Source organism: Oryctolagus cuniculus, chromosome 6 (genome assembly GCF_051225735.1).
Source record: "Oryctolagus cuniculus isolate XC-2025 breed Fujian yellow rabbit chromosome 6, ASM5122573v1, whole genome shotgun sequence".
NCBI lineage: Eukaryota > Metazoa > Chordata > Mammalia > Lagomorpha > Leporidae > Oryctolagus > Oryctolagus cuniculus.
Genome location: NC_142872.1, coordinates 146,185,036 through 146,212,948, shown reverse-complemented (window position 1 = coordinate 146,212,948; position 27,913 = coordinate 146,185,036). Strand labels below are relative to the sequence as shown.

Here is a 27,913-nt window from a genome sequence, read left to right as displayed (position 1 = left end):
ATGGGAAGCGGGATACACAGCAGACTCATAGAATGGCAGATGTCCTAATCAGCACTCTGGCCTCAGAATCAGCCCTTAAGGCATTCGGATCTGGCTGAAGAGCCCATGAGAGTATTTTAGGCATGGAAAGCCAAGACACTTTGGCAAAAAAAAAAAATCTAAATGAAAGCTCTCTGTGAGTGAGATCCCAGTGGAGAGAACGGGCCATCAAAGAAGGAGGTACCTTTCTCTGAAGGGAGGAGAGAACTTCCACTTTGACTAAGACCCTATCTGAATAAGATCGAAGTCAGTGAACTCAAAAGGCTTCCATAGCCTTGGCAACTCATGACTAGAGCCTAGGGAGATTAATGACGCCATAAACAAGAGTGTCAAATTGTTAAGTCAACAACAGGAATCACTGTGTACTTACTCCTCATGTGGGATCTGTCCTTAATGTGTTGTCCAATGTGAAGTAATGCTATAACTAGTACTGAAACAGTATTTTACACTTTGTGTTTCTGTGTGGGTGCAAACTGATGAAATCTTTACTTAATATATACTGAATCGATCTTCTGTATATAAAGAGAATTGAAAATGAATCTTGATATGAATGGAATGGGAGAGGGAGTGGCAGATGGGAAGGGTGCAAGTGGGAGGGAAGTTATTGGGGGGGGGAAGCCATTGTAATCCATAAACTGTACTTTGGAAATTTATATTTACTAAATAAAAGTTAAAAAAAACTAAAAAAAAGAAATAAAAAAACAAAACAAATAAACAAAAAGATTATTTTAGAGTAGTTTACAGCAAAAGTGAGGGGAAAGTTCAGAGATTTATATCCTTTGCCTCCTACATCTGTACCTCTTGCATTATCAAGATCCCCTATCTGAGTGGTTCATTTGTTACAACTGATGAGCCCACTCTGACCCATCACCATCATGCAGAGTCCGTGGTTTACATTGGAGTTCATGTTTGCTGTTGTACATCATATGGTTTTGGACAAGTACATAATGGCATATGCATACCATTAGCACATTAGATAGAGTAGCACCATTGCCCAAAAAAGCTAGACATACATTTTCTTTCAGCTATTTCTGTCTACTCAAATACCCTATTTCCACAAGATGAGAAACTCCTGAAGAGAACAGACTTCTAAATCTCCAGTGTTTGACCCATGTAAGTCCAGGAGGGCCACAGCCCAAGGCTCCAGCTTATGCAGATGAGGGGACTCCACGCTACTCAGCAGTGCCTGCTCTAGCCAAGGCAGAGGACAGCCACACACTTCTGGGCTTACCAGATTCAGTGTATGCCTGGCCTTGATTACTCTGGCTCTACAGTGTGGAGTGTGGTCTCATTGGTCCCAGCTTAAGGCACGTGTGGGCCCAGAATGCAGTGTGGTGTAGGCTGTGTGGTTTCACGGTGGCTACATAGCTGGCCACACGTGGCTGTCACAGAAGCAGCTTTCTCCTGCGAGCTGCAGAGGCCATGTGGGCTCTCCTGGTGCAGATGGCTTGGCATTCTGCACTTTCCCCACACCATGAGTGAGTCCCATTTAAAGCCCTGCTCTGTAAACTTCTCATCTGTCAGCACAAACTTCAGCCAAAACTGAGTGGGAATGAGTTTAGGTATGAACAGGGGAGGAAAAGTAAACAGTTTCTCTTCAGCAGAGAAACATCCATATTTTAAAACTAAAGATGCCGAGCATTCTAATGAATAGAGCAGTGACCTCCTTAAACTCTTCTTAACTGCTCCTTGGAACAGTATGAAGAGCATTTCCCTTTTCTTTAAGAAGCTTTTGTTGTTCAAAGAGAACAGGGCCCAGTGAAACTTCTCAGGGTACAAGACGGCAGCTGTTCACTGGCAGCCTCACACGAAGGGTGTGTGCCCCAAGAGCTGCGTTTTACACTGGTAGGTAGCTAGGGCAGGCTGGGTTTGCTGCATGCCATATGGCACAGTTAATGACTCAAAACAGTCAACATGAGTGCATGAGCAATACGTGGCTCTAAGTAATTGTTATTAAGATTTGGGGACTGCTGCTTTGCTTGTGTTACATCTTCTGCTGCTTTTCCTAGGGCTTAGCAGGGAGCTGAATCAGAAGTGGAGCAGCTGGCACTCAAACTGTCACCCATATGGGATGCCAGCATGGCAGGCAGTAGCTTTATCTGCCAGGCCACAACACCAGCCCCTCCATGCAAATTTTGACATCAAGTAGAGCTAGTGAATTTCCAAATGTGTGTATAACTGAGATTCCTCAAGCAAATATCTCGAAGTCAAAAGTACACCATCTAAATGTCTCCATGACACATTCCAGAAACAAACTGTGGAACTACGCCTTCTGCATGAATCTGAGACATGAAAATCAAGGCAGCCCTTCATCCAACAGCATGACTGGAGTACGCAGTGCCACGTCTGCCTGTTAAGAGCTCTGGGACGGTCGTTCTTCCTCTTGGCTCCACAATCAAGGAACCTGGGAGTTTCCAAGCAATGCTGATGTCTAGGCCTCAACATACATGAATTAAGTCTGTATCTTTGAGTATTTTTTAGGAGATTCCCAGGTGACTTTCGGTTTTCCCAGGAAAAGCTGAGAAACTCTGGTTTTCCCTCAGGTATTGTTGTGTTCTTGTGTGTCTGATGTAAACAAGAGGATCCTTTTCAAGCCCAGTAGCCAGATGGAATTCATGGCATGGACAGACCTGGAAGTTATGCTTCATTTGGCCCTGAAAATCTTCCTTGGTCTTTGTTTTCTTCCTTTTTCTTTTAAAATTTTATTTTATTTATTTGAAAGATAGGGTGACAGAGAGAGAGAGGCAGAGAGAGAGAGAGAGAGAGACAGAATCTTCCGTGTGTTGGTTCACTTCCCAAACAGCCATAATAGCAGGGACTCGGCCAAGCCAAAGCCAGGAACCTGGAACTCCATCTGGGTTTCCATGTGAGTGCCAGCATCCCAAGCACTGGGGCCACCTTCTGCTGCTTGCCCAGGTGCATTAGCAGGGAGATGAATCAGAAATGGAGCAAGCCTGGGGCCACCACTGTGGCTTAGCGGGTAAAGCCACCGCCTGCAGTGCAGGCATCACATATGGGAGCTGATTCGAGCCCCAGATGCTCCACTTCCAATCCAGCTCTCTGCTATGGCCTGGGAAAGCAGTAGAAGATGGGCCCAAGTGCTTGGGCCCCTGCACTCACATGGGAGATCCAGAAGAAGCTCCTGGCCTCCTGGTTTTGGATCGGCGCAGCTCAGGCCATTGTGGCCATCTGGGGAGTGAACCAGTGGATGGAAGACCTCTCTCTCTCTCTTCCTCTCCTTCTCTCTCTGTGTAACTCTGACTTGCAAATAAATAAATAAATGTTGGAAAAAAAAAAAAAAGAAGAAGAAATGGGGCAAGCCGGCACTTGAGCCAGCACTCACATAGGATGCCAGCATCACAGGAGGCAGCTTACCTGCTGAGCCATAACACCAGCCCCTAGATCTTCATTTTCTTACATATAAAAATGAAGTTGGTAGTACTTACCCCTACTTCAGTGTGGTGTGATAAAATAATGATAATACAATATCCTTTGAAGCAAGTTTCACCAAAGCAAAGCATTAATATTATAACTATATTTAAACTTAAAATAACTCAGATCATATTATTGAAATGACTATGATGTAGAAATGAAATAAAGGAGAGATGGAAATAGTATAATTTGTGTTCGCAATGAGTCAAGTGCTGAAACTGGTCTATTTTACACATCTCATGTAACAGCATGGTCAGGAATGAGCTCATCCTATTTCTAGTTTCCTCAGTTGACCTGGATAAGTCATTTTTAGCTCTGTAGGTCTTACTTTCCTTACCATAAAATGAGGAGGTTAGGAAAGCTTTAAAAATTCAGACCCTGGTCTTATGTTTTTTATGCTACTCTTACACCTCCCAAAAAAGCAATCTCTGTTTAATTCACATACTTAATTTCTTAGATGTTTTTTCTCAGCTGCTGAGGCTGTGAAATGAAAATCACTGCTTTTGTCAAGCAAATCTCCTTGATGTCTTTGCAATCCTACTTTCTCCCTCATCTATGTTTGCTCCTGCTTCTCTGACCCCTATCAGAATACTCCAGAATTGGTGGTGTTAGGTGGTGAGGAGGATGGACAGATGGATAGGACAGGTAAAATGGAAGTCTTTCTCATCACATTGATCAGTGTTTTTTTTAAACCAGTTTCTTTGTTTCCACTGAAATCCCACACACATACTTGGGTTTATAATGTGGCTGAGATCAATGTGCGGGGTTTTTGTTTTGTTTTGTTTTGTTTTGTTTTTTCTTTTTCTTTTTTAGCTTTCCTTGAAAGAATGAATAATGGGGAGAACTATTTAACAAGGTCTTGGTTTTTCTGGCAACACAGTAGTAGCTTGTCTGCTTGCTTGTGTACCTTTATGTAGGGGTCAGCAAGAAGCTGGACTGGAAGCATGGAGTAGCTGGGACTCAAACCAGGCACTCAAATATGGGATGTAGGAATCTTAAGAGGCAGCTTAAACTGCTGTATCACAACTACCCCTAGATTTGAGAATTCTCTTTTTTTAAGTATTTACTTGAAAGGCAGAGTTAGAGAGAGAGAGAGAGAGAGAGAGAAGTACAGAGATATCTTCCATCCATTGGTTCATACCCCAAATGGCTACAATGGTAAGAGTTCAATCAGGCCAAAGCCAGGAGCCAGAGCTTCACCAGGGTCTCCCACTTGGGTACAAGGTGAAGGGGTCCAAGTACTTGGGCCATCTTTCTGCTGCTTTCCCAGGCACATTAGCAGGAGATGATTTAGAAGTGGAACAGCTAGGACTCGAACTGGCACCTATATGGGATGCCAGCCTCACAGGCAGCAGCTTAACCCGCTAGGCTACAATGTGGGCCATACTTATTCTGGGATCATGGCTAAATATCAGACAATCCCTGAACAGCAGTAACTTGTTTACATGTGATACACATACACGCACATCTTCTTCCTACAAAGACAGTCCATAGCTGTCACTGGATTCCCAAAGAAGTAAGTGACCGCCAAATAGTGTGAAGAACTAGAGGAATTTTCCAGTTCTGAGTTTCTCATTATTGGTAGTGAGAATGACACTTAGGAAATATCAAAACATTTATGGTTAGATTTCAAACTCACTTTTGACAAAACTATCTTTACCTTAGCATATTTTCATTTATATAGCTATTTAACATAAAACTAGATAAGAATTAAGAATAAAAGCTGAGCTTATGTATTAAGCATTGCCAATGGATGCCTTCACTTCCCAGAAGTCAAGCAAGTCCACAGTTACTGCTGAGGGGTCCTGTGAGGGTTTAGGACATCCTTTGCTCCCTGCCAACCTGGAGACCTTGTGTGCCCTCTGACTTCTTCTACATTGGTTCTGGTGGAAGAAGTATTTTTGTGTGTGGAAACTGGAGCAAGGATGGGGAGGAAGATGAACTCTTAGGACAAAGGGAGACAAGTTTGACTATGGGACTCAGCCAGAATAAGAACATGAACCAGAGGCAGGTGCTGGGGCATAGCAGGCTAAGCTACTGCTTGGGAGACCCACATCCCATCCTGGAGTGCCAGTTTGAGTCCCAGTTGCCTTGTTTCTGGATTAGCTTTCTGCTAATACACATGGAAAGGTAGTGTAAGATGGTCCAAGTACTTGGGTCCCTGCCACTCTTGTGGGAGACCAGATAAAGTTCCAGGCTCCTGGCTTCAGGAGCTCAGTCCTGGCTTTTCCACACATTTGTGAAATGAACCATGGAATGCAAGATTCTCTCTCTCTCTCTCCTCCCTGTCATTCTTTCAAATAAAGAAGCAAACAAATACATAGTAATATTTAAAAAAAAAAAAAAGGAAAATGGATGTGTTTGAGGAGTATCTTGAATTGGAAGGGAAAAAAGAAAAACAAACTTGGCTTGTAGGTTTCTGGCCTGAGAAATTGGTGTATGGTGATGATATTTACTGAGATGGATGAGACTGGAGGAGGAACAGGAATGTGCAAAACAAAGCATTCAATCAACACAATAACCATAATTCCTGTTCCAGTGATGTGACTCTCTGCCCAAAGAGTGTTTTGCCTTTTTGGCTTTCTATCATTTTGCTTTCTCTCATGGGCTGTCCTCTGAGAACTATAAGCTCTAATTGTAATACCAGCAACATTTGATTTCATCTGGCACAAAAAAAATATTGTGGGTGGAATTAAGAGACTCTGAAGCTAAAGGCAAAATGTCAACAGTTGACTTCATTGTCTTTGTCATGGAATTTTGAAAGTGAAGGAAGTGTGCAAACATACAAATATTTGTGTCTGAGAATCCAAGTATTGTACTCAGGAATGTTTTTGCCAAACACATACAAGTTTATAATTAAATCTTTGCAAGTCAAGTTATTAATATCTGCCTCATAATGAAACCCAAAGACCCAAGCCAGGGATCCCACTGGCTTTGTTATAGCTGGGTCCTCAACACTTCCACAGTGCAGCATATACAATATGCATCAGTAAATATCAGCTGAAGCATGTTTGTACAGTTTTGTCCTGGTCAAGCACAGACATTACTAGTCGTTCCCCTGCCACTATGTCTCCTTCCCCTTTATTAACAGAACTCTCTCTTTTTCCTCCCCTAGACAGATAGCCACTCCACTAGTTTCCAAGGGCCATCAATAACAATATATTCAAAATTGGATGACTTAACAAAAATTTCTGTCTCACCTCTGAGTGCTAAAAATATGAGCAAGGTGTCAGCAGACTCATGGTCTCTGAGAGTTCTAGTGAGAATGTTTTCTATGTCTTCCACATTTTGGAGTTTTCCAGTAACGCCTGGCATTCCTTGTTAAATTTCTTTGGTGATGGAGGAGAAGAGACCCAGTTCAACCTGTAATAGCCACCAAGAATAGATTAAACATTTCCTGGATTCCACTGTATCCAAATGTAGCCATTGGTGGTTATGTTATGGCCCATGGGATATAAAATAAGTGTTGTGTGCAACTTCCAGGAAGTATCTTTAAAGGAGGCATGGTGCCCCTGCTTCTCTTTATTTCTGAGTGGCTGGAATGCAGACTTAATCACTACAGTTCCAGCAACAGCCGAAGGCCATGAAGTGACCATGAGAATGGAAGCTAAGCAATGTGAAAAACAGACTGAAACCAGGGAGACACATCTCAGCCTTGGACTGCATTCCTTCCAGCTTTTACATGAGAAAAACAAAAAGCAAAACAAAGAATGTTAGTTTTCACCACTGTTGTAAAGGATTTTATGTCATTTATATATATGCCTAGTCATATGTAATAAACTGTCTGAAACTTTACAATCTTCTCTAAGTTATAGCCCAGCAGACACAATAAACACACCATCATGCGCATCCTCACTTACCAAGAAACTTGGGTTGGTCATTGCTATGGACTACATTTTGTTTCCCTATTCAAATTTTTATGTTGAATCTTAATGCCCCTTACAACAGTATTTGGATAATTGAAGTATTGAAAATTAATAAGCTCAGGGAGGTGGAGCCTTATGGAATTAGCATCCTGATGAGAAGAGACACTGTCTATCCACCAGGTAAGGACACAATGAGAAGGCAACCAGCATCAAGCAAAGAAAGAGGGCCCTCACCAGAAGCCGACCATGCTGGCACCACCCTGATCTCAGACCTGCAGCCTCCAGAATTGTAAGAAAGTAAATTTCTGTTGTTTAAGCCACACAGTCCATGTAATTTGTTATGGCAGCTCTATTTGCCTAATCCATGCAGGAATGGATAATTTCAGAAGTTTGGCTTTGGAAACAGATGTCAAGCTTGGGATGGGTCAGCTTTTAATCTCTTCCAGGTGCAGGTCAGTCTAGGGTGGTCCTTGACTGTACTCAGAGGAGCAGTCTTGGGATTTATCTGATTTTGAAGAGCCCTCCAAAGTAGTTACACATTTGGCCTCCTAATAGCTATTGGGGTATAACCTGGTAAAATAGAAGTACTGCCTAACCTACTGAGGTCTAAGGAGTCATAGCAGGCTGCCCATTTCTCAGAACTTACACTTATTACTATTTCCAGGGATCCAACATAAAGAAAAACTTCCAATAGAACCCATAGCAGATCAACTTGGGAGCAGCACAGGAAAATACCCAGGACATTTCTGAAATGTGCCAATCATTTGCTTTGTAAAAGAGGACTTTCTCTACAGCTTTGAACAAAATGTTTCATTTCAACTCAATGTTAATCAAACTTAGCAGTAAACAAAAAGGAGCCCAGTGATATAAGTACAGATTGTAGGGTTGGAACTTGTGATACCAATGTCTGCTGAGCCCAAGATAGATATTTCAATATGGCAGAAATGAGAACACAGCTTAGAATCTCTGCATCTTATATCTGATGAAATACATCAGATGAATGTCACTGAATGTCCACCACATGACAGGCATGGATTTCATACCCCTGCACAATTTTTTATTTATTTGTATAGTTATGCCAGGAAGCATTTATTATTGCTATTTTAAGGTAAGAAATACAGACAGCATTTCTAAGCCTAGAAAGAACTGGAATAGTATGTTGTGTTTTGTTTTCAAATATAAACTTATCTAAACAACAATCAACCAGCTGAGAACAAGATAATAATTATAATAAGGAATATAATAAGTGGTGCCTACAAATACATATTGTTTAGCATGAGCCAGCTACTTAGCTAAGATACATAGTACTGTTACAGGTACCCACTGAAAGGTAAAGAAGCAGAAGATCAGGCCTGCGCCGCGGCTCACTAGGCTAATCCTCCGCCTAGCGGCGCCGGCACACCGGGTTCTAGTCCCGGTCGGGGCGCCGGATTCTGTCCCGGTTGCCCCTCTTCCAGGCCAGCCCTCTGCTGTGGCCAGGGAGTGCAGTGGAGGATGGCCCAGGTGCTTGGGCCCTGCACCCCACGGGAGACCAGGAAAAGCACCTGGCTCCTGGCTCCTGCCATCGGATCAGCGCGGTGCGCCGGCCGCAGCGCGCCGGCCGCGGCGGCCATTGGAGGGTGAACCAACGGCAAAGGAAGACCTTTCTCTCTGTCTCTCTCTCTCACTGTCCACTCTGCCTGTCAAAAAAAAAAAAAAAAAAAAAAAAAAAAAAAAAGAAGCAGAAGATCAGAGTTTAAATAAATGACTATCCAATAAATGACTATCCCCAGTCTTAAAGAAGAGGTGAATCTGGGACTAAACCGCTGGTGTCTGACACTTAAGTCTGAGCTCTCCATTGTACAATCATGTGCCAGAAACTCAAGCTCTACATGCACACAAAATGGGTCCCAATATACAGCCAATCTGATGGGTCAGATGAAAGGAAGTCTGGAGGTTTCTGAATTTGGGGATATGGGAAGCAGGTGACAGGGCTACCGAAGGTGAAGATAAAGCCAGAGGAAGTCAGCTGGAAAGGATGTTGTGTCTTCAGCATCCAGCAGAGTCGGCAGTGCCCTTCTAGAAAAGGTTAGAAGCACAAACACTGTGGAAACGGGAGTGGGCAGAGCTCTGGCGTAATAATGCAGAGCACAACCTGACCAGGGAGGGCTGAGCTCAGGGAACTTGAGACAGGTTTCCAGGACTGACCCGACCCCCAGCTTAGTTTTACAAGCTGGATACCAGTGGGTGCCTCACAGCACAGTATGCACACACTGACCACGTAGGTGGGGCAGTGTGCATGCCCTGCGAGTGGGGCTCCCATGCAGGGTTTCCTTCCATCCCTGCCAACCCCACAGGAAGAGGCGCATACGTCCCTGGTTATCAGATGAGAAAAAGGCCCAGAGGAACAGAAGAGTTTGCCAAAAGTTACATGGGCACAAGGAGTGGAGCCAGGATTCTATCTGACTCTAAAAACCTAAACTAAGGCAGAATCCTATCAGTGGTTGCCTATTGGCTCGAAGAGCTCTCTGGAGTGGCCACGTCTGTGTTCTGATGGTAGTGACACGGACATGTACGTCTGACAACACCTACCTAACACGTACAGCTAGGCGCGATATTGTACAAATATTATGGCTTAATCTAAAATATAATTGCATAAAGCTCATGAGCTTTCTTCCCTTGACTAACACATTCTCACTGGAAGGGGGGAATATAACCCCCAAATGGGCAAAAATCGCTTCTTGGCAGGTGAAAAACAATTGTCCTAAGTATAAAGCAGATGTAGATAGCCAAGTATACCAAACAAGGGTACTTCCAAAAGTTTGTGGAAAATGGAAATAAAATATATTTTGGTGCAAAAAGAATTTTGGAAATCCATGCCTAGTTTTTTGACAATACGCATTTTTCCACAAGCATGTTGAAGACCTCTCAGATATCTGTGGCATCCAAATTTTGTGGGAAGTAGATGACTTGGGGGAAAAATGTGTTAAAGATGCCATAAAGAGGTAATAACCAAAAACAGGTAGAGGAACACTGCCCTGACTCAGTGCTCCCCACACCCTTGGCAAATTCTCCTTACCCTGCAGACTAGTCAAGGCTTTCCCTGTTTCTTCCTCAAACCCCATGCTCTTCCCTCCTATATGCAATAAGCCTTGCACATGTGTAGACACACACACACACACACACACCCCTACATATATATACATAAACACACATGTATATACATATATGTGAACACACACAACCATATGTGCACATGAGCACACATACATAAATATATACACAAGTGCAGACACACACATAGTTGACTTCTATCACTGTTTGGACCCTAGCTCAAGCATTTTTCCCCCGGCTACTGCCTGCACAAATTAGATGCACTGTTTATTTTCTTCTCAGCTCTCACTGCAGTTTGTAATTACAGAGTCAATAGAGGGATTATTTGCTTAAGGTCTCTCTTCCTCCCTAAGCTGTAAATCCCATGACAGCCTAACATAATGCCCAGCATGTGGCCACGGTCAATCAATACAGACTGAACAAGCAACTGTGCACTGGGCGGCTGGCAGAGCCTGGCACAGTGGATGACTTCTTGCTAGGATGGGACACAGACCAGAGAAGGGATCTGGGCTGAGCTCCTGCATAGTGGCCTCTCATGCTGGCAGAAACCCTCACAAGGAAAGCGACCATCTCCCCCATGCCAGTAATGCCCAATGGTGAGCAAAGGATCATGTACTTTACCACATTCTATTAATTAAGACACAGCAACTCTGTAAGAGGGAGATACTGTACCACACCAAAAACACAAACAACACATTTTATCCCCAGCTAAGATTTTCCTGTGCTCCAGTGGAAAATAACCACTTTTAAAACATCATGAAATGCATTTTTTTTCCATCTCTGATTAAGGCCATTCCAACTCACTTCTACAGGGCCCAAATTATCTTAATAAAATTAAAAAGGAAGGGGCCAGTGCTGTGGCACAGGTTAATCCTCCGCCTTCGGTGCCAGCATCCCATATGGGCGCCAGTTCTAGTCCCGGCTGTTGCTCTTCCAATCCAGCTCTCTGCTGTGGCCTGGGAAAGCAGTAGAAGATGGCCCAAGTGTTTGGGCCCCTGCACCCACATGGGAGACCAGGAAGAAACGCCTGGCTCCTGGCTTCGGATTGGTGCAGCTCTGGCCATTGCGGCCATCTGGGGAGTTAACCAACGGAAGGAAGACCTTTCTCTCTGTCTCTCCCTCTCACTATCCGTAACTTTACCTCTCAAATAAAAATAAATAAAATCATTTATTTCAAAAAATTAAATAGGAAACTGGCTTCCCATGAAACATATATACAAACGCAGTTATGCTGCCAAGGGAAGGAAAGATCAAAAAGCATGATTTAAAACTTTGCCCTTCTATATGCGAAGTACAAAACTTTGAAAGGGGGACAAAAAGGACATAATAATGACTAATTTCTTAATCTTTTTAAAAAGATTTTACTAAATTTATTTATTTACCTGAAAGGCAGAGAGACAGAGACAAAGAGAGAGACACAGAAAGAGATTAACCATTTGCTGGTTTACTCTCCAAATCAGGGCTGAGCCAGGCCAAAATCTGAGATAAACCCAATCCAGGTTTCCCACATGGATGTCAGGGACCCAGAACTTAAGCCATCACCAGCTGCCTCCCAGGGTGTCATTAGCAGAAAGCTGGAGGTGGAAGCAGGGCTGGGACTCGCCCAGGCAGTGATAGAAGATGTGGGGGTCCCAAGGAGCATCTCAACCACTGTGCCAAGTACCCGCCCATAATGTCTTATTCTGACTCAGACAGTTCTGTTTCTATATAAACTTGGAAAGAAACAAGCAAACAGAGAAAGGAGGCCCAATAAGTCCACATCCATCAATTCATCACAGCAGGAAATGAGAAAAGAAGCCAGGAGTCTTGAAATGCCTCTGAGACTTGGCACAGGGTAGCCTGAAAACTTGAATTTGTTTCTCCCAGCATTTAATTATCCCCATCAGAAAAAAACAAACTTTCCACAAAAGAGCAAGGCTATCTTTTGTTCCTTATTTGTAAGTGTGGTTCACATTCCTTCTGAGTCTGAAAACTGAATGCTTTCCTTTGACAAGTGTTTAATTAAACAAACAAAAGTGGGCAATTTGTGTGTGTGTGTATGTGTGTGTGTTTTTCCATTTGGATGATCCTGCAAGATCTATTCATGATCCAAGAAAAGGGCTGGTGCCAAGAACAAATTGTCTTTATTCGATCTTCTTTAAGCCAATCGAGGTGAACATGTGATCATTCTAACAATACAATTTGAATGGAATACAAATTATCTCTGCAGGCAACATGCCAGGTTACACATCCCAAAGCAGGTTACCAGGGGATTGAGGTTTTAATGAAAGGTATCATCTATCCAGTTCTGCCCCATGAGCTTGTATTTTCTGAAATAATACAAGAGAAAGATTGTGGGCTTTGGGGCATCCAGCTTTTACATGTACCAGGTGGGTGGCCTTGGGAAAGGGATGGGTGAGCCTCAGTTTCCTCATCTGTAAATTCAGAAAAACTTTGCCCACTACCCTTTATAAGTTGCAAGAACAATACAAGAGATCATACATGTGAAACATAGGGCACAATGCAGGTATTCAACAAGTGAATTCTCTTAGCCTTTCTATAGAAGTACTGGTTCATTGGATCATTCAGTAAAAAGCTTCTGGCAATTTATTTACTAAATATCAAGAATTGGGAATTTAATAGGTATTGCGAATACAGTAGTTAAACACAATGGCTCTATGTTTAGGGAGCTACTGGAGACAGTAGAGAACATATAAATACATATGATTTGATTCTGATAAACATTATGGAAAAAGAAGACAAGTGTTATGGACTAAAAGTTTGTGTCTCTGACATTTTGAGATTTGATTATTGTTTACAGCCCTGTCTCTATTATTGAGGATCAGTGTTGTTTTCTCTTCTTACTGTTTGTTGAATTCTTTACTTAGTAGAGGGTTAAGCTTTTGATTATAAAATAAGCTGGGAGTGTGTCATCGTAAAAATTAAAAGGGAATAAGAGAGGAAGGAAGAGAGAGGGGTGGGAGCATAGGTGGGAGGGAGGTAGGATGGAAAGTATCACAACGCTCCTAAATCTGTATATATGAAATACACAAAACTTGTTCACCTTCTATAAATGAAAAAATTGTATAAAAAAAGAAAGCTTATGTCTCTTCCAAATTCATTTCCTGAAATCATAACATCAATGCGGTGGGACTAGGAAGGCCTCTGAGAGGTAACTGGGTTATGAGGATGAATTCTTGGGAACAGGAGTAGTGTCTTTATGAGAAGAGACAGGAGGCCTTGCTTTTGCCCTCTCTGCTCCATGTCCTATGAGGATACAGAGAGAATGTACACGGCCACCCACAAAACAGCAAGGAGGCCCTCCCCACACACTGGATCTGCTGGCCTCCTGACCTTGGGCTTCCCAAACAAATGTGCGTTGTGTAAGTCACCCAGCCCACAGTACTGTCATGACAGCAGTCTCACCCAAGGCATTTGGGAGGTATGAACAAGAGGAAGATGGAGGGACTATCACAGGATATTGAATGAAGGCTTCTTTGAAAAGTTAACATTTAATCTCAACTTTGACAGACAACAATGGAAGAGCCATCCTGCCCTAGATAGAAACACACTTAGTATTTAGCAAGAACAGAGATTCAGGCTGTGTACAAAAAAAGTGCATGAGATAAGATTCTTGTCTGTAGCATCCAGCCACTGACTCCGTAGGCCAGAGTCTGGAGTTCACTACCACTGTAATGGGAAGCCATTAAAGAGTTTTAAGCACCAGAGTCACTTAATTAGATTTACTTAAAAAGCACACAATAGGCACAATCATGATGTATTGATAAAATGCCAAGATTCTGTCCTGACTACAGTGAGGGATGCCTACCAGAGGATCATATAAAATGGGGTGATCAGAGATAATATTGTCCAGAAATGGGTTTGGACTTGATATTAAAAAAGAAAAAAAGGATAGAGAATTTATTAAAGGCTGTGACACACCCCAGTGTAGCCTATAGAAGAGCTTGGAGAAGGAACTGACATCTTTTTTTCCAAAGTAACAGATAAGAGGTAAGCACAGGAATACCCTTCCTGGAATCATTTGTCCCTCCAGGATGTTAGTATTTTGATGCTGACATTAAATGGGCTCAGGTAGAGAAAGGTCTTCAAATAGCACAGAGGAAATGACGGTTCCTTCTCGTTTCCTCCTTTCCCCTTTGAACTGAAACAAACCTGCAGCTACTCGTACAAAATTCCAAAAGGTTGGGTGGAAAGTCAGCAAAGTGCAGGAAGCAGTTTCTAGGTGTAAATGCATTGTACAGGTTGACGAAACTTTGGATGATTTCCAAATCTCATGCACCATTTTAGAGTTGTAGTGCCAACAAGAAGTCCTCTAAGCCAAGAGATCTTTCAGAATAAGAATAACTCCAAATTCAAAGACGCTGGAGAAAATGAGAATTTTAATGCCATTATAGCAATTGGGAAGAGAGAAGAGTAGTTATAAAACAGCAGACTATTAAAAAAGGTGTAATGAATTGTTCTCCTTTGTATGTGGGTCTTGATTTAGGCAACTTTCAAACAATTGATGTTATTGTTTAGGGTCTCTGTTGTAACAACTGCTTCTTTTCTGGTCTTTCAGAATAAATGAAGTACTACTGCATGAGAAGAAGCAAGGAGAAGAGAGAAATGGATTGCTGTTAATTTAAAATTTTTCTGCATGCTTGAAATACTGTAAAAATCTAATATTTCATGAAAACTGTGTTCTACTTGCACCTGAGGCCAGCGTGGACCCCACCCCCAGCTCTACAAGTTTCCATTTCCCCGACATGCACCTCAGCAGTCCCATCTACACCCATGCAGCACTACCATGGTTTGGATGGGGGTTGACAATGTTCCCCAATGGAACTTCCTGGAAGTGTGGTTCCCCAGGCAGCGGCAGGGTGGGAGCAACATTGAGGTGGTGAAACTTCTAATAGGTGGGGCCCCGTGTAAGGTGGACATAGTCCACTTAAGAGATTAATGCAGTTCTCATGGTTGTTCTAAAACATGGGGCTGGTGCTGTGGTGTGGCAGGTTAAGCCTCCATCTGCAATGCTGGCATCCCATACAAGTGCCAGTTAGCGTCCCAGCTGCTCTAATTCCAATCGAGTTCCCTGCTCATGTACTTCTGCAGACTCATTTGCCAAATGACCACAACAGCTATGAACCCTGAACTCTGTCTAGTTCCACAGTGTGAGTAGCAGGGACCCAAGTACTTGAGCCATCATTTGCTGCCTCCCAGGGTGTGCACTGGCAAGAAGTTGGAATAGAGAGAAGAGGTGGGACTGAAGCCAGCCAAGAGAAGGCATCCCAGGTGGAATCTTAACCACTGCACCAAATGCCCACCCTCTAGAGAAGTAAATTCAATGTAGACATGAAGGTGCCCTGGTTAAAGGGTTCTACTTAAACAGGTAAAGAGCTCTCCTTTGGCAACCAAACTTCTTTGTCCTGGGGACCATCCTGCTCATACGCTAGGGTCCCAAATCTTTAACTTTCTGACCTCTGTGCACAAGTAAAATAAAAGAGAGACACAGAAAACCTGAGAAACTGAATTATAAGATTTCTGGAGGCTGTGGCATAGTGTGTTAAGCCACTGCCTATGATGCTGGCATCTCATATCCTTCAAGTCCCAGCTGCTCTACTTCTGATCCAGCTCCCTGCTGATGTGCCTGGGAAGGCAGCAGAAGATGGCCCAAGTGCTTGGGACCTTGCACCCATGTGGGAGAACCAGATGAAGCTCTTGGCTCCTGGCTTCAGCCTGACCCAGCCCCAAGGGTTACTACCTTCTGGGAAGGGAACCAGCCGATAGAAGATCTCTTTCTCTCTCTCTATCTCTCCTTCTCTCTGTATACCTCCAACTTTCAAAATCTTTTATTTAAAAAAAAATCCACGTTGGGCAAGTAGAGCAGTCACTGTAAAAGTATAAAAATCCTGCTGGATGGAATTCAGGGTACAGAAGCACGCTGATGGCAAATGGGCACTTTACATCACCCAGTGTCAGCTCTTGCAGTTGAGATGCAGAAAGGAAGCATCCAGCCATGACGCTGGAAAAAGTCTACTGGCCAGACCAAGCAAGTCGATCAACATGTGGGTGGGTAGATCACCTGATCGGTCTGCAAAGACAAAGGCCTGGGGTGGTTCCTAAATAAGAAATAAGTAGTGAAATCATAGGTCTGTGGATTAGATCACACAAACGGCTTCTTCAGGAAGTGAAATTATTCTGTAGCGAATATATATGGTAAAGTAGGAAATCATTTTTTCAGCATTTTGAGTAACAAATTAATGCACCCAGAAGTTTCTAGAAGGGAGGCATTGTGCATAATGGATTAAGCTGATCTTTAAGACACATGCATCCCATATCGCAGTGCCTGCATTGGAGACCCCCTCCACTTCTGAGCCAGCTTCCTGCTAATTCACACCCTTGGAGGCAGCAGCTGATGGCTCAAGGACTTGGGTCCCAGCCACCCAATTAAAAAGCTTAATAAATCTTTTTTAAGAAGAAAAGTTTCTAATGAATATATGTGACAAATTATATAGAAAGACATGGTATGCACAACTGCTTTATTTAACCCACTAATAGAACAATTTAAAAAAAAGTCAATAGTTTCATTCCAATGTCAAGGTGACCAATAGCATCTTTGTAGAAAAGTTTTAGGACTAGATTTTTTTTTTTTTTTTGACAGGCAGAGTTAGGCAGTGAGAGAGTGAGAGAGAGAGAGACAGAGACAGAGACAGAGAGAAAGGTCTTCCTTTTCCGTTGGTTTACCCCTAAAGTGGCCACTACAGCTGGCGCGCTGCGGCCTGCGCGCTGAGATGATCTGAAGCCAGGAGCCAGGTGCTTCCTCCTGGTCTCCCATGTGAGTGCAGGACCCAAGGACCTGGGCCATCCTCTACTGCCCTTCCAGGCCACAGCAGCGTGCTGGACTGGAAGAGGAGCAACCGGGACAGAATCCGGTGCCCCGACCGGGACTAGAACCCGGTGTGCCAGCGCCGCTAGGTGGAGGATTAGCCTAGTGAGCCGCGGTGCCAGCCTAGGACTAGATTCTTATAAAATTTTTTAAAATTCTACTGAAGTGCTTCTCTCAAATGATGAAATGTTATGTTAAATAATTTAAACAAGTTTTTTTCCCCCTATAAGATTTATCAGAATTTTTAAGATGCTAATGTGCTTTGTGAATTTCCGAGAGAGGTTGAAGTGTGTGCATTTAAAACTACTTTGAGCACTGTGGCTTAGGACAGGACACTGGGCAGGACCAGTTACACACAGTGGGATGGAAGTGCTGCTCTCAGGACACTGGGCAGGACCAGTTACACACAGTGGGACGGAAGTGCTGCTCTCAGGACTCATGCACTGTTCTGCAACATAGGAAAGCCATTGCACACTTCCTGACACACTAAAAATATGAACCATATGACGTACTAGCCTATAAAATTGAAAAAAAAATACACCAGCTAGCCAGTTTAGTAAGATAGGTAACCTAAAGCGTTAATTAATTCATGGTGCTCAGAGTGATTATGCATGTTAATCAATGAAGATGAACTAAAATCAATTACTTTCACTGTACACTTGACTGAGCAGGGTGAAGTCTGTAGCTGCAATGTACATCCATTGCTTTCCTCAAAGGAAATGTGCTTTAAGTCAAGGCCACATGCAAGTGAGTGCATGCTCAGAACTGGTTTACTGTGCCAAGAATCACTTATCCTAGGTACTTTACTGTGGAAATAAAATATAAACGCCTTCCTACAGCCAAGAGTTCCATTAGAAAAGAAAAAATGCAGCCTTGGCATGGATATGAGTGCTCGCCCTTTATGATCCCAGCCAGCTTTCCTGCTTGGAGCTTCCTTGGTGCTGTGCCCACCACAGCTCTGAGTAGGTAAGGAGGGATTCTAATAGAGACCATCTGAGCCAGCAAGGCTTCCAGGCTGCCCAAGGCGCAGGATTTGGTGGGCATGGGCCTGCCTCTCGTGACCAAGGTCTTCAAATCAGGGGGCAGAATCAGCCCCTAATTACAACAGCATTAATCCCTGAGACTGGCATTAACAGTGAACTTTGCTCCTGGGAGCCACCCTCTGCGGCCCACCTTTGTTCTCAGGTGTAAATCATTGGCAGAGGGCAGGTGCTGGAAACTGGGAGATGGAGATCCAAGATGCAAGGCACCGCTTGCTGCTGTGCTGGTTTCTGCTTCAGGGAAAGATTTGATGGACCAGACCAAGGCATTGAATGAATCAATAAATACATGAGAGGAACGATCTTTGGTCTTCAAGACTTCTACACCTCCCAGGGTCCCAGCTAATCAAAAGATCAATACCCTCTGTGAAATGTTTCAGAAATGACAGAACAAAACTGTGAGCTAGATGAAAGTGTTTTGAAGCAGAAAACAGATGCTCTCAACATCCCCTAATACCATATTTCTGTATAGACAAAAACAATGTGTAGACATATATATGGATGGGAGACATCTAGAAGAATATCAATCAAATGCTAAGAGTGCTAAATTGGATCATATGCCACTATACTGCAATGACGCTTCTTTAAAAATGTTAACAGTAGGAGGGCTGGCACAGGTTAAAGTCCTGGCCTGAAGCACCAGCATCCCATATGGGTGCCCATTCTAGTCCTGGCTGCTCCTCTTCCAATCTAGCTCTCTGCTATGGCCTGGGATAGCAGAAGATGGCCCAAGTGCTTGGGTCCCTGCACCCATGTGGGAGACCTGGAGGAAACTCCTGGCTTCGGATCAGCGCAGCTCTGGCTATTGTGGCCATCTGGGGAGTGAACCAGCAGATGGAAGATCTCTCTCTCTGTCTCTACTTCTCTCTGTAACTCTGTCTTTCAAATAAATAAAATAAATCTTAAAAAAAAATTGCTAACAGTAAGAACGAGCATTTGGTTCGGCAAGTAAGACACCACTTGGGATACTCACATCCCATTTTGGAGTTCCTGGGTTCAAGTCCTGGCTCCAACTCTGATTCAAGCTTCCTGTTAATGTGTACTCTGGGAGGCAGCAGGTGAGACTCAAGTGGGTGGATCCCTGTCACCCATCTGGGAGACCTGGACTGAGGTCCCAGCCCCTGGCTTCAGCCTGGCCCTGCTCCAGCTGTTTAGGAGATTTGGGGGGTAAACTGACATATGGGAGATCTATCAGTCTGTCTCTAAGAGTCTCTCTACATCTCTACATTCCAAATAAATGGAATTAATTTTTTAAAATATTAAGAGCAGTTATCTCTGAGTTAGGAAGGCAGATAGTGTCAGATAGGAGACAGAGCTGAGGTTTGACAGCCTCAGCCAAACCACGGTTTGACAGCTACAGCTGCAGAGTAGTGCAAGTCATCACTTGACAGCTCTCGGTGACCCGTGCAGTAGTAATTGCCACTACTGGACAGCTCCACCCAATGTGTGCAGCACTGTGGGTCACTGATCGACAGATCCGGGTGACCTCCAGTTTGACAGCCTCAGTGAAACAGAACGCAGGATAGTTCTAGCAGCCTGTGCAGGACAGCTGTGGCCAACCCCAGCATAACAGCCCAGCCTGGTTCACATGGCAACCTCTTTTCTGTGTACCATTCAAAATCACTTCCTTTTCTGTAAACCACGCAAGTCTCTCTTTTTGCACACCACTCAGGCCTGCATTCCATGTACCACCAAGCCTTTCCATGTAACTGAAACCACAAGTTCCACAACAATGGAAACTTAGAACCAGCACCAACTGGAAATATCCAATATGGCTGCAGGATGTGTCAATGCAATGACTGTTAGATCATCATAATGTCATTCTAATAAAATTACCGAGGCTGGTACTCCCACTCCATCATGCACTTGATGCCATGACACTTACAAAGGCACAGAAATGGTAGCCAAGCCCCACTCCAAACTTCATCGCTTTTGAGTATTCAGTTAAACTCCACCCCAGACATCACCTCCTATCCTCCAGATTGTATAGAGACACAGCCTAACCTTGTTGAGAGGAGTTTCCTGCCCCCGCTTTGGGAAGGTTTTTTTTTTTTTCTTTCTTGTCTGAATCTTTTTGTCTTTTGGTTGTCTGTTCATTTTTTCTTACTCTCAAGCTTGTCTGCACTTTTCCTTTGCTTTGAATAAATCCTGCTTCTCTACATTTCTTTATGTCTCCACTTTTTTTTTTACTTTTATTTAACGAATATAAATTTCCAAAGTACAGTTTATGGATTACAATGGCTTTTTCCCCCCATAACTTCCCTCCCACCTGCAACCCTCCCCTTTCCCGCTCCCTCTCCCTTTCCATTCACATCAAGATTCATTTTCAATTCTCTTTATATATAGAAGATCAATTTAGTATATATTAAGTAAAGATTTCAACAGTTTGCACCCACACAGAACATAAAGTGTAAAATACTGTTTCAGTACTAGTTATAGCATTAAATCACAATGTACAGCACATTAAGGACAGAGATCCTACATGAGGAGTAAGTGCACAGTGACTCCTGTTGTTGACTTAACAAATTGACACTCTTGTTTATGGCATCAGTAATCACCCTAGGCTCTTGTCATGAGCTGCCAAGGCTATGGAAGCCCCCTGAGTTCACCAACTCTGATCATATTTAGACAAGGTCGTAGTCAGAGTGGAAGTTCTCTCCTCCCTTCAGAGAAAGGTACCTCCTTCTTTGATGACCTGTTCTTTCCACTGGGATCTCACTCGCGGAGATCTTTCATTTAGGGTTTTTTTGTTTGTTTGTTTGTTTGTTTTTTGCCAGAGTGTCTTAGCTTTCCATGCCTAAAATACTCTCATGGGCTTTTCAGCCAGGCCTGAATGCCTTAAGGGCTGATTCTGAGGCCACACTGCTATTTAGGACATCTGCCATTCTATGAGTCTGCTGTGTATCCTGCTTCCCATGTTGCATCGTTCTCTCCCTTTTTTATTCTATCAGTTAGTATTAGCAGACACTAGTCTTGTTTATGTGCTCCCTTTGGCTCTTAGTCCTATCATTCTGATCAATTGTGAACAGAAATTGATCACTTGGACTAGTGAGATGGCATCGGTACATGCCACCTTGATGGGATTGAATTGGAATCCCCTGGTATGTTTCTAACTCTACCGTTTGGGGCAAGTCAGCTTGAGCATGTCCCAAATTGTACATCTCTTCCCTCTCTTATTCCCACTCTTATATTTAACAGGGATCACTTTTCAGTTAAGTTTCAACACTTAAGAATAACTGTGTATTGATTACAGTATTCAACCAAAAGTATTAAGTAGAACAAACAAAAATAATACTAAGAGGGATAACGTATTAAGTTGTTCATCAACAGTCAGGGCAAGGGCCTATATTTCAAAACTTCTGATACCAAATAGCATATTTTAATTTTATTTTCCATGAACTTTTTGAAGTACCCTCCTACATTTCTTGTTGCTTAAATCTTATATATGTAAAACACCTTTACCTCTAATCTAGGGAAGGTGCATTTCTGTGGGGTGTGTGCAGCTAGTGGTGCAGACTAGAGCATACGAAGCAAAAAAAAAAAAAAAAAAAAAGGCTGATCCTGCCATCGGATCAGCGCGGTGCACTGGCCGCAGCGCGCCAGCCGCGGCGGCCATTGGAGGGTGAACCAACAGCAAAGGAAGACCTTTCTCTCTGTCTCTCTCTCTCTCACTGTCTACTCTGCCTGTCCAAAAAAAAAAAAAAAATATATATATATATAGGTATATTTTGCCACAGCATACATTTTCACAGACGTTGTCATGACCCATGATATGCACAGATCTCAAAAATTTTTATAAGAAAATAAACTTTAATTTTAGTTATACCTTTCACAAGCTTTTTGAAGTAAACATATACTTTTTCAAACGCAGCATTGGTTGAGGGAATAACTATGGAAAACCAAGGGAGGCTGGAGACAAAGAATGCAGAACCAAAGGAAAACTTTCTCTCCTGGTCATTACATCAGACACTCTCAGCTTCATTTTAACCCCATTCAGAAAGGGAAAAGGAAATTTGACAGAAATGGGATGAAACCACTCAGAGACAGAAAGTCAAGGTGGCGCTAAACAAGGAACTAAGGTTAGAGGTGTCCTGCCACTGCTGTTAGGAGAGAGGGAAGATTCAGGGAGGGTTAGGGCTTTGGAGAAGAAAGAGAAAGCAAAGACAGACCAGGTACAATGTAAGAGGTTTTTGGATCCCAAATCAGAACCATGGCAATTCAGCCAGAAGAACCCAGAACTAGTACAACAGAGAGTGAGCAAATTCTCCTGGGTACCTTCATTCCTGCTGCAGCTGCAGGGCCACTGGGGTCCACGGCTTGGATGTGGCATGGCTTACTTCCGCGCACCACAAAGCCCCAGCCAACTGCGTCCCCAACAATCTAGAAAGGAAAACCACAATTAGCAATTGGCAGACAGTCCCTGGCAATTTGCCTGGCTTCCCAATAGAAGGAAACCTGCCCAAGACTGAGGATGTGTCAGGATGTATCTTTTCTCCATCTCATCTCTACCCTCTCAGGGGAATGGAACACTTTTCCTCCAACCACAAACTCAGGCCAATCCCTTTGGAAGATGTGGTTGCAAATGTAACCCATAAGGCCAAAAGAAGCTGTTTTTTAGGGTGTGGTTCCAGAAGCAAGTGACAGAGTACCTCTTTCTTAGGCTGCTACTCAACAGAATATAACATTCCAACATGAAGTTCAGAAGAACTGGAAGGCATGGGTCAGATTTGTGCTTTTTCTCCACATCCAAACTCTATCCAAGTTTGTTTTTTTCCTCCCAGACCCAAATGATACACTCAATCTTGCTTTGTCAGTGAGGTCCAGAACAACAGTTCAAATTACTAATGTCAGGAAATATGGAAACTCTGGGCTTTCCTGAAACCAAATTTATCTAACAAGAAAAAAAAGTGAAAAAGCGCACAAAGTTCACAACTGACAAGTAGACTCTGACCCAAAAGTTGTCTGGAATGAGAGTGTGTCTTCTCCTACAGAATCATGGTTAGAACTGGTGTTTATGCACCCTGGGCAGCTCTTTAACACACCTGTCTTTAACACACATCCCTATTGAAATACACAGAGACACATCACAATCATTTATTAGCAACACTGGCATTTAAACTAAAAGTCAAAAGTGAATACCGTCTAAATACAATCAACTGTCTCTTGGGTGCTGAAGGCTGGGGAAAAATGGCGAAGTAAATTGAAATTTCAATGGAAAATTTCAAGAAGACTTTTAGGCACTTCAACCGTTTTAGAGTTTGCTGCTACTTGTGCATTATAATTAATTTCAATGCCAAATGTATGGGTTGCCCTTCTCCCTGGTACAGACTTAATAGCAGTGCCTTTCTCACGTGGACTCCTCAGTGCTCAGCACAGGAAGTAGCTGTTGACACATGTTTGCAGCCTGAAGAGTAGGGAAATAAGTTTTTTCCCCAGAGGAAAAGTGAGAAGCCAGAGACAGAGAAGTGTCTTGAAGAGAATCTCGAAGTAGACGTGAGGAGACCGAGGTAAAGTGTCAAGGGCAAGGAAGTAGTGAGGGGACGTCACTAAAACACTAATACTGTTTGAAGAAACCCACTGGGGCGCATAGGAGGCAGGGGAGGGCACAAACACCTCCTGGAAGGCACAGGTGCTTAGGATACTGGGCTTCCCAGGCAGATGCCTGCATATCTACCTCAAGGCATGCTGTCCCAGGCAAAGAACAATATATCCCATAGCTTCCTGTCTGTACTGTAAGACTCCTCCAGCGTTTCAAATGATTTTAAGAATTAACTGTAAGTCATTGGGGGGTGGGGGGAAGCCAATGTAGTCCATAAGCTGTACTTTGGAAATCTATATTCATTAAATAAAGTTAAAAAAAAAAAAAGCATTAACTGTAATTCAGAAGGAATTGTTGGCTTCACTTACACTAACAGTTGCCTTCATATCAATGATTATATCAGAATAAGTGCATAATGGAGATCTTTTTTTTTAAAGACCATTCAAAAAGAATGTTAATTGTCTAATCCACATTAGTATCTTAGGGCCAAGAAACTCTACTACTATAATTATGCTAAAAACAAAAAAAAAAATAGGAAAAGTCTTAAGTTTACAAGCTGCACGTTGACTTGGCACAGAAAACCAAGTGGCACAGAAGGAAGAGGCACACCATACATAAGAAGCCTACCGTGAATGTTTTCCTGGCGTATGGAGCCCCGGGGGTCAGGAGTTCCTCTGAAGTGACGGGTCTCTTTAGCACTGTGAGACAGACACCATGTCAGGCAATCCACACTTCCCCATCCTCCATCCCCCACCTATTCATCAGATAGTGAGCAGTCTGCATGTGACCACCCACCCAAGAGCAGAAGGGGCAAAGACCCCTGCCTCCCAGGTTCTACTCTGAGTAAAAACAGAAAACCTCAGCTAACATTAATAACCCTAATCTGAACTCATAGAGGTAGGAAAAAGAAAGGGAAGGGAAGGGAAGGGAAATGTGGGGGGTGGAGGGGTGTGGGGGTAGGGGGTAGGGAGGTGGGAGGGGCAGTTGAAATTATCTGTTAAGAAAAACATCTTGCTCTCTAATTCTTGAGACCATTTCTTCCCTTGAAACCCCCACATGGATTTATACATTTCAAAGGTAGAAGAAAACCTGATGCTAGCAGTCTGAGAGTCACATTTCAAGCACAAACCCCATACAACTTCCTTCCCCTAACACCCCATACATGAAAATATTATTTCCTTATTAACACCAAGGACTACTTTTGGTCTGAGTAGTGATGCTGGAAAACTTTTCTGAGTACTCAACAGAGTACTCAGTATGCACCATGCTAGGTGCTGTAAATATATTCTCTCATTCAAATCATATAAAGTATGAGTTAGACTCATTATTATCCCCATTAAGCAACTAAGAAGCTTAGAAAAGTGAAATTGCTCATGTCCAAGGTCACAGAGCTAATGGTCAGCAGGATTACCATCAAATTCAGACACTGGTCTCCAGCACCCACATCCTTGGACGCTGTGCTACTCATTCCCTCCTGAGCTCTGCTACCTCTGTAAGCACATGGCAGGGCTCAGAAGCTCCAAAGTTAACAGTGGGTGCACCACTAAGATGCCTGCACTCACTGACTCACTACTGTTGGCCAAGATGGCAAAGCCAACAGCCAATTTCTGACTTGCCATCTGCCTAAAAACCCACCAGCAGCGGACTTTCCCATCCATCCTGTGCTTACGAGAACTGGAGAAGTGACTGCCCCAGCTTCCACAGCAGGACTGGGATCATTACACCCAAGTTACATAGATGTCATGAACTGCCACAAAGCAATGAAAGGGCCTAGGGCGTGGGGCCTAACCTGACAAATATCCAGCCTCTGACTCCCCGAGTGCTGGCAGCATTCGGAGATCAGCAGCCAGGCCTGAAACCAGCATGCAGCAGTGGGAGTGCCTGCTAGTCACATGGGCACCCTCTCAACGAGAGGCCGTGGAGTGCTTCTTGTTGGAGAGAAAGGTGGCTGGGATTATTACTTTTGCTTACAAGAAGCTTAGAAAAGGAAAATGAATTTCTGTTCACCAAAACAGAGGGATGGGTCAACTCTCACAATGGGAATAGACTCTCAGCAGACAGAGAGACGGAGAAGTTCCATGTTTGAGGATTGCAATCTTTTATTCCCTGTCAGACAGCTCCCCCTCCACCCTCTGGCATTTATGAATTTGGATACAGAAATCACACTGTATGATTTGGCAACAGTGCTGGTGATTTATTTTATCACATATTTTCTCATTATTATGTCCAAAAACATTGAAATTTTGAGGTTAAGGAATTACTCCTTGGCTTTCTCTTTCATATCCTTGGAAGTTTATTTATTCTTCCTGGTAATACTTATTATGACAATATCTGCAGAATTTGGGTGTGGGGTGTCTGGCTTAGGGTATTTATATACAGAACTACAAGATACCCTGGTGTAAATAGGGTGATTACTTCTTAAATGTCAGATGGTGAAGCTCAAATTATCTGTCTGAGGGGCAAAAAAGCAAATGAGTTCAATGGGTCCCGGGAATGTCACAAGGTCAAGAGTGAGGTAGAAGCTTCTCAAAAATGAGTAAGAGGCATGGGTGTTGTGGCACAACAGGTGAAGCTCATGTTTGGAACACCTGCATCCCGTACCAGAGTGCCTGGGATGAAGTCCCACCTCAGCTTCCAATCCAGCTTCCTGCTAATGCACTTGGGATGCAGTAGCATGCCCTGGTAAGACATCAAACTCCTGGCTCCTTCAGTCTCAGAATCCACCCGCACCACCAGGGTCAGCAGTGGGTCCACCTTACGCACACTCACCAGACTTGGGGTTGCAGAGCACAGGGGGGCTGCTGCTGAGGGTGGGGCTGCTGCTGAAATAGCCGCTACTGCCGCAGCTGCTCATGCTGCTCCTCCGCACAGCTGACACGATCTTGATCTCCTTACTGGGGCTGACTGTGCCGGCAGAAAACACACAGTCACTGAGGGAGTGGCCTCGGGTCCCTAGAGCACACTGAGCCTCCAGCTCCAAGGTGCAGAAAGGCCAGAACAAAGCACTCTAGCCTGGGAGTCAGAAAAACAAGAACCTGAGTGGTGGCTCTGCTAATCACTCACAACCTGGACAACCCGGAGCCATTCCCTTCTGTTCTTTGGGCCTCAATTTCCACAACTGGAAAGTGAGAAGAAAGCTACAAAGTACGACTCTACAGTGTACATGAAAGTGTGGTATTGTTTCAAGAACAACCAAATCCTTGTTGAGCAGTCCCCACTAAGGTGTAAATTAAGTGCTGGTCATGCATGGGATGAATTGACAGTGGTAATAAATGTCTCCTGATTTCATACTAAACCACGGATCACCCAGAGCTGGCTTTCAAAGTACATGTGAGGAAGTGTCTTCAACTTCCCCCATTCAGTTCTTCCTGCTATGGAGTAAGCTGCCTCTCCACAAGGGGTAGGTGTCTGATTAAATGATGGAAGCCATGGAGACCACCCCTTCCTGTGTCTGGCACAAGGGAAGTGCAAAGTAAATTCTGGCTTTATGAGACCACAGTTACCAGATTCTCATTGATGTCAGTTGTTTAGGTCCCTTGGGTGCTCTTAAGAAATAGGCATCCCTCTGCGCCAGGGAGAAAGTGAACAGTCTTACTAGACTTGCAGAAAACCCAGTATGAAGAGACATACAACTGGCCTGTCCTCTCTATCTGGTCAGTTGGCCCAGGGGAGGATTCTGACCCTCAGAAGGCTCTCATTTGTCCACAGCAGCTCTTGGATCATTCTCTTCTCCACACAGCTGTGTCTGAAGCACTGGGTTGTGCAGGGTTGGGAGTGGGCAGTTTAATATAAACAATGGAGAAAGACAGCTCTGCCCAGCACTTTCTGACCTTGGCTTAAGCCACTGCATTGCTCTGTGTCCTAGTTTCTTCACGTGTAAAATGGGTGAAGTTCTTTATCACAGGGTGACTGTGAGAATTAAATGAGAAAATTCACGCACCAAACTCGACTCAGGTCCTGGAGCACGCACAAATCGTCATACCTAGTTGTGCATTCATTGTCAGCTGATTCATACCAACACGTGACATTTTAATTTTGC

At 43.6% G+C, this 27,913-nt stretch overlaps 1 protein-coding gene across 1 annotated transcript in view; it reads right to left on the bottom strand.

Moving 5' to 3' along the window:
• The window catches only part of DEPTOR (DEP domain containing MTOR interacting protein), a 168,192-nt gene that overhangs the window by 23,457 nt on the left and 116,822 nt on the right, over positions 1-27,913 (bottom strand). Inside the window, exons 6-8 of the mRNA XM_002710752.6 lie at positions 26,644-26,778; positions 24,502-24,572; positions 22,611-22,715 (exon numbers count right to left, since the gene is read on the bottom strand). Coding sequence (XP_002710798.5) covers positions 22,611-22,715; positions 24,502-24,572; positions 26,644-26,778 — 311 coding nt within the window. The remainder of the gene's footprint in view (positions 1-22,610; positions 22,716-24,501; positions 24,573-26,643; positions 26,779-27,913) is intronic.